Source organism: Podarcis muralis, chromosome 2 (genome assembly GCF_964188315.1).
Source record: "Podarcis muralis chromosome 2, rPodMur119.hap1.1, whole genome shotgun sequence".
Classification (NCBI taxonomy): Eukaryota; Metazoa; Chordata; class Lepidosauria; order Squamata; family Lacertidae; genus Podarcis; species Podarcis muralis.
The window spans coordinates 949,099-962,683 of NC_135656.1; the positions used below are offsets into that span (position 1 = coordinate 949,099).

At 47.8% G+C, this 13,585-nt stretch overlaps 1 protein-coding gene across 2 annotated transcripts in view; it reads right to left on the reverse strand.

The window, feature by feature from the left end:
- ATP13A1 (ATPase 13A1) overlaps positions 1-13,585 on the reverse strand; it is a 34,533-nt gene that overhangs the window by 6,633 nt on the left and 14,315 nt on the right. For both annotated transcript variants that reach the window (XR_013391723.1, XM_028721159.2), the window contains exons 8-20: positions 11,522-11,651; positions 9,478-9,533; positions 8,697-8,823; positions 8,132-8,269; positions 6,909-7,029; positions 6,278-6,435; positions 5,771-5,946; positions 4,797-4,907; positions 3,551-3,676; positions 2,228-2,336; positions 1,577-1,776; positions 782-878; positions 185-372 (exon numbers count right to left, since the gene is read on the reverse strand). Coding sequence is in view for 1 of the 2 variants with exons in the window: in XM_028721159.2 (XP_028576992.2) it covers positions 185-372; positions 782-878; positions 1,577-1,776; positions 2,228-2,336; positions 3,551-3,676; positions 4,797-4,907; positions 5,771-5,946; positions 6,278-6,435; positions 6,909-7,029; positions 8,132-8,269; positions 8,697-8,823; positions 9,478-9,533; positions 11,522-11,651 (1,737 nt within the window). In the remaining variant the exon portion in view is untranslated. The remainder of the gene's footprint in view (positions 1-184; positions 373-781; positions 879-1,576; positions 1,777-2,227; positions 2,337-3,550; positions 3,677-4,796; positions 4,908-5,770; positions 5,947-6,277; positions 6,436-6,908; positions 7,030-8,131; positions 8,270-8,696; positions 8,824-9,477; positions 9,534-11,521; positions 11,652-13,585) is intronic.

Here is a 13,585-nt window from a genome sequence, read left to right on the forward strand (position 1 = left end):
AGGTCAGACTAAGGACAAGGCCAGCTTCCATTCACCCTAGTGACTTCTCTTCCAGCATACAATGGGTGCAGGGGCAGAGCCAAGTGTCTCTCTCCCTGTAACCTCTTGGAATTTCACAAAGGAAAAAGTCCTGAAGCACAAAGGAGTCCAATATGGGGGGAGGAAGGAGAACCCAGCAACTTACCCGCTGCATGGCAAGCTGCTCTTCTCTGTGCAACATAACCCTGTGCTTGGCAGCCCGGGAGGTGGGCCTCATGTTGCTCCCAACCAGGGAGGGGGGCAAAGCAGGTCTCCCGTCAGCAGGGCCATCGCGGGGCGGCCTCTTCCTGCGCTCAGGAATTCGTTCAGGTGCATTGGCCAGTAGAGCCACTCCTGCAAGAACAAGTCAGATCACAGAAGATATTGGGAGGTGTCTGGCAAGCTGCTTTCAGAACAGAAAAGTTTAGGCAGTTCCCTTGTTCCGCATCCCAACTGGATAGGAAGGAGGCTTTTTAGAGGAGAGGGTAGCAAGAAAAGTTTTACTATGACACCTGCAAAATTGATTAGTAGGCTGAGTATATGTTGCTCAAAGCACACAGAAGCTGTAAGATGAAGAGGTAGCCAGAGTACAGAAAAACTTGTTAAAGAGGCATTTTCTTTTGCAAGAGGTGGGAGAAATGCCTCATAAACTGAAGATTGCCATCCATGCCTGGCTTATGTAAGCTTGTCCATTAAATACTCATTCTTAAAAATCCGAAATTCAATTAATCAGTGGCACTTTTTGATCAGAATAAACACTCACCCACATCAGCATGCTTCAGAGCTCCCACATCATTGGTCCCATCCCCACACATCAGCGTCACGTAGCCAAGTCCCTTCAGTGTTGTGATAACAAACTCCTGCAATGAGAAAACAGAGTGAGGAAGAGGGCCTGCCACCCTCTGCTCAAATCCATGCCATCAAAGAGATTGCTTCTCTTCACCCAAACATGTAGACTCTTGTGAGTTGACTACATGTCAGCATCCTCTTTCAATGGGAAGGTAAGGGAGCCCATTTGGCAGCAGACAAAATCATTTCCATGACTCCACTAAGCTTATGCATTTGATGGCAAGAGTCAAGTGATAAAAAACAAGTACAGGGACATCTGGTGCTTGTGGTAAAAGAGGCAGCCCACTTCTAGTTAGACCAAAGAGGCAAGTGAAAGTCTGGATGTTCTTATACTAGCAGAAGTTGCTCTGATAAAAGGATATTATTATTTCCATTTAATTTTTTATTTGTACAGCTGTGCCCAGGATTTTGACTCCAAGGCACTTGCTACTCCTGCAACATTCCACCTCTGAGGTAGATTTGACTAAGAGGCAGTGACTGGGCTCCAGGCCACTCCAAGAGCACAATGGCAGATACAGGATGCAAACTCTTCAAAGATGGTGCTATATGCCAGGTTGTAGGCTGTCCATTTGTTCCACTGAGCCAGGGACAATCCAAACACCTGCTGCTCTTTTACTACTAGTGGATGAGAGAAACATGCCCCCCCTGGATCCTTGGGCTGCTGGCCACAAGGGCCTGAAGAACGTTGCGGTGAGGAAGCACCTCTCACCTTCTGCTTGGGTGCAACTCGCGCGAAGACCTGCACATGTGGAATGAGCCGAAGCAGCAGCTGGGCATCTGTGGCCTGCAGCTGAGAGAGCCCCTCTCCTGTGACACACAGGTTGTGGTCCCTGGTCAGCTCCTGTAGGGAATCTGGGACGATGGGGAGAGTGACGGTGCCGCTGATGGACTGCCACTGCCAGCTGCAATCTGGAATAGAGGGTTTGATTAAGGGGGAGCATGAGGAGGGGCTGCCTGCTTTGCAGAACCAGCCCAGGGAAGAGAGCTATCCTGGGCTCCACCATCCCAAATTCCCCCCCTCCATGTACACTCAACAAGCCTCCCCCCCCCGGCACACGTCCCTTCCACTACCTATTAACCATTTGCAGCTGCTTCCAGAGTCTCCATCACATTTCTCACACTGCATTTCTACACCATACATAGCTCGTAGTAGTAAACTGACCCCCCTGTGCTAACCAGGGCAAGACCTTTCACCAGCACCTTCAGAAAGCTGAATTATACACTGTGTACCATGTTCTGTACTATTCCTATGCTTTTGCAGCATCACAGAATCCTAGCCATGTGCTGCTGCCTTGTGGGGCTCTCGATGATTATCTGCTCCACCCTGACCACGTCCACCTGCCTCCCCCAGCCTCTCTACCTTTGTCACAGGGCGGCTGCAGGATGAGCGTCTGCTCCTTCTGGGTGAAGTGCAGCTCTTGGGCCACGTGGCAGGCAGTCAAGGGGTTGTCGCCTGTTATCATCACTACCTGAGAAGAAGTAAATGGCAGCATCAAGGGACATTTTCCTAAGCAGGGACTGGAGATGCAATGCACATGTGCCACACAGACCTGGATCAGGGGGGCTGGAAAAAGCTTTAAAAAACTGTTTTGCATATCACAAAATTAGTGTTACATTGTACCTCAAAGCATGTTCTCTTCTAAAATGTCTGTGCGTGTGTGGTTTCTGAAACATCTTTTGCTGGAGGAAACAAACCTCCAGCAAAATATGGAGGAAACAAATATTTTGCTGGAGGAAAGAAACCTCTTTCTGTACAATAGGGAAGATCATAGCACATTCCCTTGTCTTGGCCAACTTTCCACCGCCAGCGATATCGCAAGCCCAACAACCGTTACAATAAGAGCCATTTGACACATCCCTCCATCTTTCAAACCTCTCCACTGTCCCCCTCAGCCCCAATAATTATCTCTATTCCATCCCCAGAAGTGCAGTATACCTTCCCACCTGATGGGGGTGGGGTGGGGAATACTTCATTTGCATGAAGGATAGTCTGCTTCTTCTCCTCTCTAGCCTACCCCCCCCCCCCGAAACACAGTGGGGAGCTCTCTCATCCTGGAATGGTCCTTTAGCGACAAGCACTAAATGAAACCTTCCAGGATGTCTTGGGGAGCAACTGGCAGGGGTGTCTCCTGCCATCTCAGCCAGCCTAGAGGGGTCCCAGAGGCATCTAAGAGGCTCAGGTGAAACAGGATGCTGGGCTAGTCAGGCTTTTGATCTAACCCACCCGGGCTCTTATTATGTTTCAGATTCTTATCTTTTCTGCAGCAGTGCCTCTCTGAAGCACCATCCTAGCTTATCAACTTATGTGAACATGAGTGTGAAGAGTTTTTTCCCCTGCAAGCATAGGACATCTCCAATCTCCCAAGCAGAGGATTCTTAAAGAGTGTGGAGGAGGGAAACATCATTCTTGTACACCTTGGCATTATGCTCAAATCTTTGCCTTGGGATTTGCTGTGCATGGGGAAGGGCTGATCACAATGAGACAAGAGGACTTTTGTTCAAAACGGCAGCAAATGGGAAACAAAGACTCTGGATGAGTGGGGGGAGGAGGAGGAGGAGGAGGAGCAGGGACAGAAATAGGAAAGCAGGTGGGACTGTGCAGGCCAGTTCCTCAGCTTGCCTAGGACTCCCATGTCTCCGTCTTCCACTACATCTCAGCCAGCAGGCATGCTTTTTCACTCACATGATGCGAGGCATTGAGGATTTCACGGATGACAGGCTTGGAGTCCACTTTAAGGGGGCACGAGACTACGATGAAGCCCATGAATCGCAGGTCACACTCAAGCAACTCTCGTTTCATCTCTCGTGCCTTCAGATGAGAGGGAGAACAAAGATCAGCGCTTTGTCCAACTGAATATTTAGATGCCCCACATGAAGAATCTCCCATAGAAATTCACACCCCGATTCTAGGAGCAACCCTCAGACTGCGGACAACATTGGGATTGCCTGGTAAACTTTCTAGTCCATACCTCACATGGCAATCCGACATGTCAAAGAGCATCCAGGTCTCACCTGGAATCCTGCTTTGCGAAGGTGGTGTGCTGGAGACCATTGACTAAGTCCCCCCCATGCTTGTGCTAAGTCAGAAATCCTTGCCCACTTAAATAGCACCTGCTCTGGCACAGATGAGCGTCATGGAAAATCCAGCCCCCCTGCCCAGGGCAGCCCATTCCAACCAACTTGCCAACGAGTCAGCAGACTTCCTTTTCCACTGGGCTTGATCAGTTTACTCCACCCAAATCTTTTTGCTCACCTCTTCTCACTCTGCATAACCACAAACTCTCCAGTCCAATCGTCATCTTCTCTCACATCAACTCTCTCCACCACACACAGAAACTCATTCATTGTCCACCAACTCCCTGAGTTTCCTCCCATCTCTCTGCCTTCTGCCCTGGTGGCCAGCTATGCCCCTTCCTCTAAAGTCATAAAGGCTTTTCCCTTCCACATTGCAGTTACTGGGCTGGGGGGGGGTGTCTTTGCTAAAAAACCCACATTGACATGGCCTTCCACTCATCCTCATCTGTCAGTTTCTAACTTCTCCCTCTAGGCTGCCTTGTGCATTTATTTTGGACTGTAAACCCTTTGGCCAGGTCACTTGTGCACTCAGAACAGTGTGGCAGCTGCCACACTTCAGAAGCAGACTTCTAGCCAGGCTGCAGATTGACCTTGCCATGTGAAAAGCAACCCTCTTGTGCTTTGTCAGAACTCTGAATGCTCCTCTCTACCCCGCAAAAGGAAGGAAGAGGCGTTCAAGGCCAACCATGGGCAAGGGGCCAGTGTGGGCTGGTTTTATCCTTCAGTTTATCTCTAGCACAACTAACTTTACCCATAAGAGAGGCCACAATCTGGCACATACAGAGGCACCTCCCACAGCAAGAGGGTTCCGACAGAGCATGTGGAAGGTGTCGCCTGTGCAGGCCAAAGCCTACCTGCTGATGCGTGAGGTGTCCCAATTCCTTGTAGCCGAGTGCCAGGACCCTGGCTCCCTCGCGTGAGATCTCTGTGTGGATACTGTTGTAGCTACTGGGGCACTGAGAGAACTGCACGAGAAAAGAGAGGGGCAAAGAGGGACAGTCACAAAAGAATGTGAAGGCAGAGGAAAGAAGCCCCCCGCCCTGAGCATGTCTCCTTGTGAGCCACAAAGCACCAGAACAGCAGAGGCTCTGGCAGCCTTGGAGGGTGAAGCTGAAGGTTACCAGGTCCAGGAGAGACAAATGAAAGTACATGGCATTCATTCCCACAAGCTGTAGTAGAGGCTGCCAACTTAGACGGCTTCAACAGAGGCTTAGCTACATGCAGGTAAGGCTGCTAGTTATGGTGGCTCAGCATATCAGTTGCTGTGGAACCTAAGTGGGAACAGCACAGCTGCACTCATCCTGCCCTGCTTGCCATCTTCCCAGAGGCATCTGGTTTGCCAAGGTCAACACAGAATGCTGGACTAGATGGGCTTTTGGACTGATCCAGGTGGCTTCTTGTGTTCTAGCAAAAAAACCCCGACTAAAGTTTAACAACAGCATTGTCAAGCTGCCAAACATTGTTTTGATAATAGAGCACTTCACGAAATCAAAGGCACTCTGGGCATCACGTTTTCAGCTCTGGCCATTTGGCTCCCCACCCCCGACCCCGCTTAGCTGCATGGGCCTTGCTGGCACGCCCTCCTATCTCTGGCATGTTATCTGGCCTCCCCACAATCCAGGGCATAAAATGCTCATCTGCCACTAGGCCAATGTGTGGAAGATTCAAGTACTTCTTTTGGGAAGGTCTTCCAGTCTGTGAGTCGCAAGGCTCCTCTCCGTATCCAATCCTGCTCAGCTCCTAAGCATTCCCTGCCTTGGCACCAGCCCATTTCATGGCTATAACAATAAACCAAGAGATAAAGTCACAGCCATCTCCCTTTGCTCACCATTTTGTGCAGCGTCTCCGGGGCCCCCTTCACAGTTGCAATGTAACACAGATCAGTGGAGCCGACCTTCTCGTAGGAAGCCAAGACCGACATTCTTTTCAGGGCACTGGCAAAATGAAAGCGCTGGTGAATTTTCAGTCCCTGAGTTTTAATACTTCGGGAGAAAACTTTCTCATCTGGAAACAAAGAGATCGGGAAATCCTGAAAGGGTTCAACAGCACCACAAGCAGCAATCCTCCCCTTGGGCTCCTGGGAGTGACAAAGGGGCCCTGAGCCCACAGGATGCATTCCTTAGCAGAACAAGGAAGCCCTGGCTCCCCCAGCAAATTCACAGTCACGGAACATAAAAGGGGTTTCTGGAAACACCGAAGCAGTCAGATGCTGATTCACACCTAGTTCCAAATATTGTGAAAGAAAGTTGCAGGCAAGCTTCGCTCACTCTAGTAGAATTGAAAGGTAAGGGAGCTATGGAAAAAGGCAGGCAGCTCAGAAATGAAGCAAGCCTACCTTTGGTCAGAGTCCATTCCACAGCCGTTAGCATGGCTTTCTCCAGAGGGTCACCCACCAGAGTCCCATCATCCAGCTGCATAAGGGAGTGGCATGTGGCGATGACTCGATGTGTTTCAATAGGAATGTCCGACACAGGGGTCACCTCTTTCCCATCTCTGCAATAGTGGAGATTACACAGAGATCAATTACTCCAGCTGAAGGACAACTACTGACATTAGTAAGACAGAGGACGTGAGAAGGATGCAGATTATTATTACAGTGAACATATAGCAGTTCCAATAACCAATGTGGAAATGAGAATTTGCTAGCGGCTACATGCAAACATTACTTTTACAATCTTCTCTGCCAGGGATGGGGAAGCTGTGGCCCTCCCATTAGCCCAAGCCCAAATGACCGATGGTCAGGGGGCTTGGAAGCGAAGCCGAAGGTAGATATCGTGGCTGGATATCTCTATTATTGCCTGAGAACACAGGTGAGGCTTTTGTTTGTTTGTAAGTCTCTTTGGGTGGCCCTGGGCAAGATAAAGTGACTCACAAATAAAATAAAATAATAGTAATAATTTAAAAAGTGAAGAGAGCCCATGATAGCTCTGAACAGCCTCCTTTGGCTCACCCCACCAAGGACCTACCTGAGCCCAGCCACACCTCTCACCACTAGGCTGTCACTGGTCAGGGTGCCCGTTTTATCAAAGCAGCAAATCTGGACCTTCCCTGCAAAGGGGATGCGGAATGGCTCCGTGCAGTAAACATCTTCAAGAAAACAAAGAGAGAGGGAGAGGTCAGCGATCACTACCCCCCTTTTTTTCTACCGGGCCCCACTCATGGTGGTCAAAAATTTAAAATATACCTTCCTTTTTGTGTGAAGGCCACCTCCATCAATGCCCTCTCTCCAAGCAGAGGAAGAGGAGGCATGTGTGCGCGCGCCTGCACACACATTCACAATTCAAGTGAGGAAAACGACACGGGGGTCTGTACCCAGTGAAATCACTTTGCTTGTGCAACAGAACTTCCCCTCTCCTTGCATGCCCACTGCCAAATCTGTTCTGGAGGCTTGGGAAAACCCCAAAAACAGTTCTGGGGGGGCATATGGGGGGGAGGAGAGGGATGGGCAATTCTGTTGCGCAAGCATAAGTCTTTGTGGCTACTACCCAGTAAGTTTAACAAAAGGACAAACTTGCTTGTGCTCATTTGCGATGCAAATACAAGATAAAGGGTATACCCACCTCTCAGATGGTAAACATGAAACACTTCTGTTTGGGCATGGACTGAGTGGCCACCGAAGAGAAAGGGTTTATTTTAATAATGAGTTTTTACAAATGCATACTTCTAGGAGGAATAGGGCAACAGAGCCAGTGGTTCTAAGAACTATGGGCTGCTTCACCATGGCAAGAGGAATTCTGCTCTCGGGCCAATGGTCCCAGACATCTCATAGGAGGACACTCAAGTCCATGAGACAGGATGGTAGGCATTCTAAATCAAAACGTGGGGATGAAACCTTATGGTGGGGAGGGGGGAGAGAAGGGAAAGATTAAGCCCCTTGTTCATGTGACCTGAAGTCTATGGGAATCTGAGAGGGGATAAGTGCTGGACAAGACCCCTACATCTAGCCAACTATTATATAAGCAACTTCTTATGTTGCGCTTTGTTTATAAGGCCATAATAGTCAAATATTGTAGAACACAGTATCCTGCAATAAAAATAAAGTTAGCAAACTGCTCAGAACCCGAGGGTAGAACAAGTTGTGAAATAAATAAAACAGGGACAGTTCCTAGAAATGCAACCAGGTCAGCAGTTTCACCCCCTGCAATTTCAAAGCCTGCAGCTTCATTTCTTGGTGAGGCTTGGTACTTACACAGTTTGGCGAGAGCAATGAGTGAGGTGTTGACGGCCAGAGAGAGCTCGATGGGGAGTTCAGGTGGGACAACTGAGGTGAGGATTAAAGTGCATTCCAGAAAGAGCTTGTAACGGTTCCTGCTGGGGTCCTTGGTGCCTTGGGAAGGGGAGCAGACACATATTTATGCCATTTTACTGCTGCAAAGTCCACCAAAACAATCAGAACGTTTCCCAAACCACATGCTGCGGAATGCCTATGGGCTACAAGAGAACTGCTAGTGTGCCAGGAGAAATTATTTCTTTTTTTTTTTTTTTTAAAGAGTTGTTTCTTGTGATCTCAGCATCTCCACCCACAGAAAAGGCTGCCAAATCATGTGTACAGGATTTACTGTTCTAGGGGGCAATGGATACATAGCAGGACAGCCCATCATCAAGGAAAAAACCATCTAGGTGAGGCTGCATCCCCGTCAACACTCAGGCAGCCGTATCAAATGTATGCTCCTTCTATGAAACCCCAACCTGTGCCCTCACTGATACTATTTTCTGATCTGTAAGAAACATAGGTTCCAGAAATAAAAAATCACCTTCAACCCACACATACGCTGCCGCTGCAATGGCAAAGACGAGGAGGAAGAGGATGAAGATGAAGGTCTCCAAGTTGTTGGCTGTCACCCGCTTCACACCAAACAGGATGGTACGCAGAAGCTTCCCCTGGGAGGGGGGAAGAGTTGTCAGGGGGGGGCAGCAATAACCTCCCTCAGGAGAAGTGGCAGGAAATGTTTTTAGTTAACTTGAGACAGTGAGAGAGCAATAAAACAAGACTTTTAAGAACTTCTTATTGAGATTCACCTGCCCACTGCAGTTCGGTAAGAAGGACCCTGCTGGCTAAACAGTTTACTCCCTGAAAAATCAGACTGATATATAAAACAGTTGTAGCAAGACTGAAAGCGCCATCCGCTCTTAGGACAGTAGCAAAAGGTTCCCAGGGCTTGCTTCCAAGATTAGCTCTCCTAAGATTAGCTCTCCTAAGTCCTCAGCTCAACACAACCCCCAGTTTACTTAGGAGAGCTTCAAGGGCTATCAGAAGCTCCAGGAAGGCAAACAGAAGTCCCTGGATAATCAAGGGCTCCTGAAGGTGGAGCTAAATATCCAGACAAGTCTTTGTCTCTTTACGTGGCAAGTCAGGTGGATTACTCCCAAGGGTAAAATAAACATGAAAACAGGTTTCTACTATCTCATGTTAAGTACAGTGGTCTGCCCCCTCCTCCCTCGAAGTGCTGTTCTGAGGGTTCTCCTGACACAAACCCCAAACCAATTTTGGGTGACAGTTGTGCAAGCGGAAGCCCAGTGGCTCTCGTTCCTTACCTGAGATGTATTGAAGCCTGTCCTTAGAACATAGGCCACACACCCGTTATCAACCGCTGTGAAGAGGTATAAAGGAAATGGATTACGCAACATGTTGGTATGAAAAAATGAGCAGATGTGCAGTTCTTCCAAAGAAGTCCTTCGGAAATGAACACTTTGGCTTCAGCTGCTACATGGCGCCAGGACAGACCATCAAGAAATGCAGAAGAGCTAAAGCGAAGGAAGGAAGCTGCAACATGCAGAAACCAGCCTAAGCTTACACAGCGCAGAAGACGCAAAGGTGTTGGTAGATCTGTGGTGAATCATAGTGCCTCTCCCTCTCTTCCAGGCTCAGGCAGTTTCTCTTGGATCATGTTTTGAAGGAGTTGTATCTGACTTATAGGGACGCAGGTGGCGCTGTGGGTTAAACCACAGAGCCTAGGACTTGCCAATCAGAAGGTTGGTGGTACGAATCCCCGCGACAGGGTGAGCTCCCGTTGCTCAGTCCTAGCTCCTGCCAACCTAGCAGCGGGAAGGTAAATGGTGTTTCCGGGCACTGCTCTGGTTCGCCAGAAGCGGCTTAGTCATGCTGGCCACATGACCCGGAAGCTGTACGCTGGCTCCCTCGGCCAACAAAGCGAGATGAGCGCCGCAACCCCAGAGTTGGCCACGACTGGACCGAATGGTCAGGAGTCCCTTTACCTTTACCTTTACCTGACTTATAGCATTTTCAGCCAACGTTTCCCCTCTCTCTCCCTTTAAAATTGTGTTTTTTAAAAGAATTTTTTATTTATTCTATATTTTTAAATGCCTTCCCAATCTGCATCATACTATAATGAAATCCTATTATTGTCAGAAATGCATATTATTCAAAAGGAATAAATAATATACAATTCTGTAATTAAGGAGTATTTGAGCTACCCCTAATTGTGTAATTTATCCAAGCTTGGCTCTTTTGACTGTATGCTTTTTTATAATGCAAGTTTAATTCTGTCATGTGAATCACTCAGGTAGCTTCTGTTGGAGAAACTGGGCCCTTTTGCTTTTTCTAGCACTAGCTGCTTCACTACCAATGTCTGCATGTCTACTTGATCTCAAAGTTTCACAGTTTCTGAACAGGTATATATCCTCATCTCACAGCTAAAAGTGACGACTTTAAATTCTGCACCAGGGAAATTCTGCCAGAGAAGAAAGGGGAAAGCACAGGTTTCCACGGGTCTTTCCTACTGAGAGATTACCGTATATACTCGTGTATAAGCCAACTTTTTCACCACATTTTTTACGCTGAAAAAGCCCCCTTCGGTTTATACTTGAGTGAGGTGGGCAGCGCGGCGGAGGGACGAGCAATCCAAAAGGAGCCCTTTCTCGCTGCTGGTCCCACCGCCGCCGCCTGCCTCTTGCAAGGGCAGGCACAGGAGCCGCAGTTGGGAGAGGTGCTGCACTGCACCTCTCCCAACCGAAGCTCCTATGCCTGCTCTTGCGAGCAGCGGAGGGACGAGCGGCCCGAAAGGAGCCCTTTTGGGCTGCTCCTTCCTCTTCCTCCGCCTTTGCCACTGTCGGCGGAGGAGGAACGAGCAGCCCAAAAGCAGCCCTTTCAGGCTCCTTGTTCTTCCTCCGCCGCTGCCACCACCACCAGGTTTGTGGTGTGGTGAACCGGCTTATACTCGAGTCAATAATGCGATGAGGCTACATTTTAATATTTTAATGTTTCAATATTTTAATGTTGTATTTTAATTTTGTTTTTAAGTTGTAATCATTCAACTTGTTTTTATTATTGCTTGTAAGCCGCCCTGAGCCCGGCCTTGGCTGGGGAGGGTGGGGTATAAATTATTATTATTATTATTATTATTATTATTATTATTATTAAGTTTTCCCATTTTTTGTGCTAAAATTAGGTGCCTTGGCTTATATTCGGGTTGGCTTATACTCAAGTATATACGGTACCCTTAGTGCTAAAGTTAGCGGGTTTATTATATCAGCAATCAAGCAGCAACTAAACTGTTCAGGGAATGACATTTTAAGAGCTTCCCTGCCATTGATTCAAGCTAGATAGGCATGTACATACGTTTCAGGCCTGTGCTTGCTTTTTGCGGTGGGATGTGCTGTACAACTTTCGTTCCCCCAAAAATTATGTGCAATCTGGAATCGGCCTTCATGTCCAAGACATATTCTGGGTCTAACTCTTCGATTGGCTCCTACAATAAAAGAAGAAGAAAAAAGCACATTTGGGAACTGATAACAGGTGTCCAATATGCCTGGCCCAACTATTCCGCCTACATTAGGCAGGTACAAATGTAGACAGACATCAACAACCTGCTCTGCACCTGCCTGCATTCTTGGTCACAAGGGAGCAAGCTATAGGTAGTGATATTGTAACACACAAGACTCTAAAATCCAGGGACTGAGAATCTCCCTCATTCCTCAACTTTGGAAATCTGCAGCTGCTTCTACAGTTGGAGGGAGCACATCAGGTATGTGATTCAGAACTGCTTCCCATATTTTGTCTGAGGGCTTCCCTTGTGGGCTTCCCATAGGGGCATCTGATTGGCCACTGTGAGAACAGAATGACGGATGCTCTTATGTTCTTAATATAATTTAAAATAAAATAAAAAGCATCTAAAAACAGTATTTTTCGGTGTGAAGTTGACACTCCTCTACTCCCAGATATTTGATGGGATGAGTTTTATATCAGCCTTTGGTAACTGGCCGTCCCTGATGTTTCGTTATACTGTTGGGGTAGTGCAGTTTTACTATTTTATGGTGACTGTTTCTATTGTTTCATTTTATATAAATGTTTGTATATTTTAACTGCTCCAAGACAACTTGAGCCTTCTTTTAGAAAAATGCATCTAATAAATTCAACAAACAAAACTAAGTGTTGTTGTGCTTTGATGCTTTGTATAACTGGATTGCTTTGCCAGTTTGTTTGTTTTTAAATAAATATACCGTATTTTTTGCACCATAACACTCACTTTTTTCCTCCTAGAAAGTAAGGGGAAATGTCTGTGCGTGTTATGGAGCGAATGCCTACGGGTGGCGGGGGGGGGGGGGATCTGCTGCAGTTGTGAGCATGGTTCCCCTTCCTTCCCTCCTCTGTGGCTCGCTTTGAAACAGCAAAGTGGGAGAAGAGCCGCTGAGTGGGGAGGAGAGAGGGACAGAGAGCCTGCTTCTTTAAAGGAGCAAAGCGGGAGAGGAGAGGAGCCGCTTACACTCCTGTCCGGTTGGTTCCTTTAAAGCAAGCAGGCTCTCTGTCCCTCTCTCCTCCCCATTCAGCTCGCTAAATAGCAGCAAAGTTTTTCAGCTCGCTAAGCCGGGGATGAGCGGGGAGGAGGGAGAAAAGCAGAGCCTGCTTGCTTTAAAGGAGCAAAGCGGGAGAGGAGAGGAGCCTTCACCCCTTAAACCCCTCTTCTGCATTATTAGCAGCATCCTTCTCCACACACCCCACACGTGCTCCTTGTCCCTTGAGTGCTTTTCCTTCCCTCCCCACTTAAAACGTGGTTACAAAGCACGGATTCACATGGCTCCTCAGGATTTTTGCACTGGGTCACCCCAAATTCACCATCAGATCACATAGCATGTCCATGGCTACATCTTGCACCAAAAAAATCACGCACCCACTGTTGCCTGGGGCCGCAGTGGTGCAAAAACGTGGTTACAAAGCATGGATCCACATGGATCCTCAGGATTTTTGCATTGGGCTACTTCAAACTCACTGTCAGATCACATGTCTGTGGCCACAGCATGAACCACAAAAATCATACATCCACTGTTTCGTTTAGAATTTTTTTTTCTTGTTTTCCTCCTCTAAAAACTACATGCGTGTTATGGTCGGGTGCGTGTTATAGAGCGAAAAATATGGTAAGCATTGTGCTATTTGCAATTTGAATTTGGAACTACAAAAGCACCACCAGCATAAAACAAGACACTTCCTGTTTCTTCTCTTGTTCAGTAAGTCAGAGGACTCCACACTGGGGACCATGGGAGGGAGCACCACCCATTACCACGGCAAGGGATCCAACAAGCTGTGCTGGATACACACAAGCTGCCCTTGTTTTGGGGTTGTTGGTTTTTTAGATTCATTAACCAACCAAAAAAAGGTGAATCCTGAACTCAGCTGGAGTTCACTCTG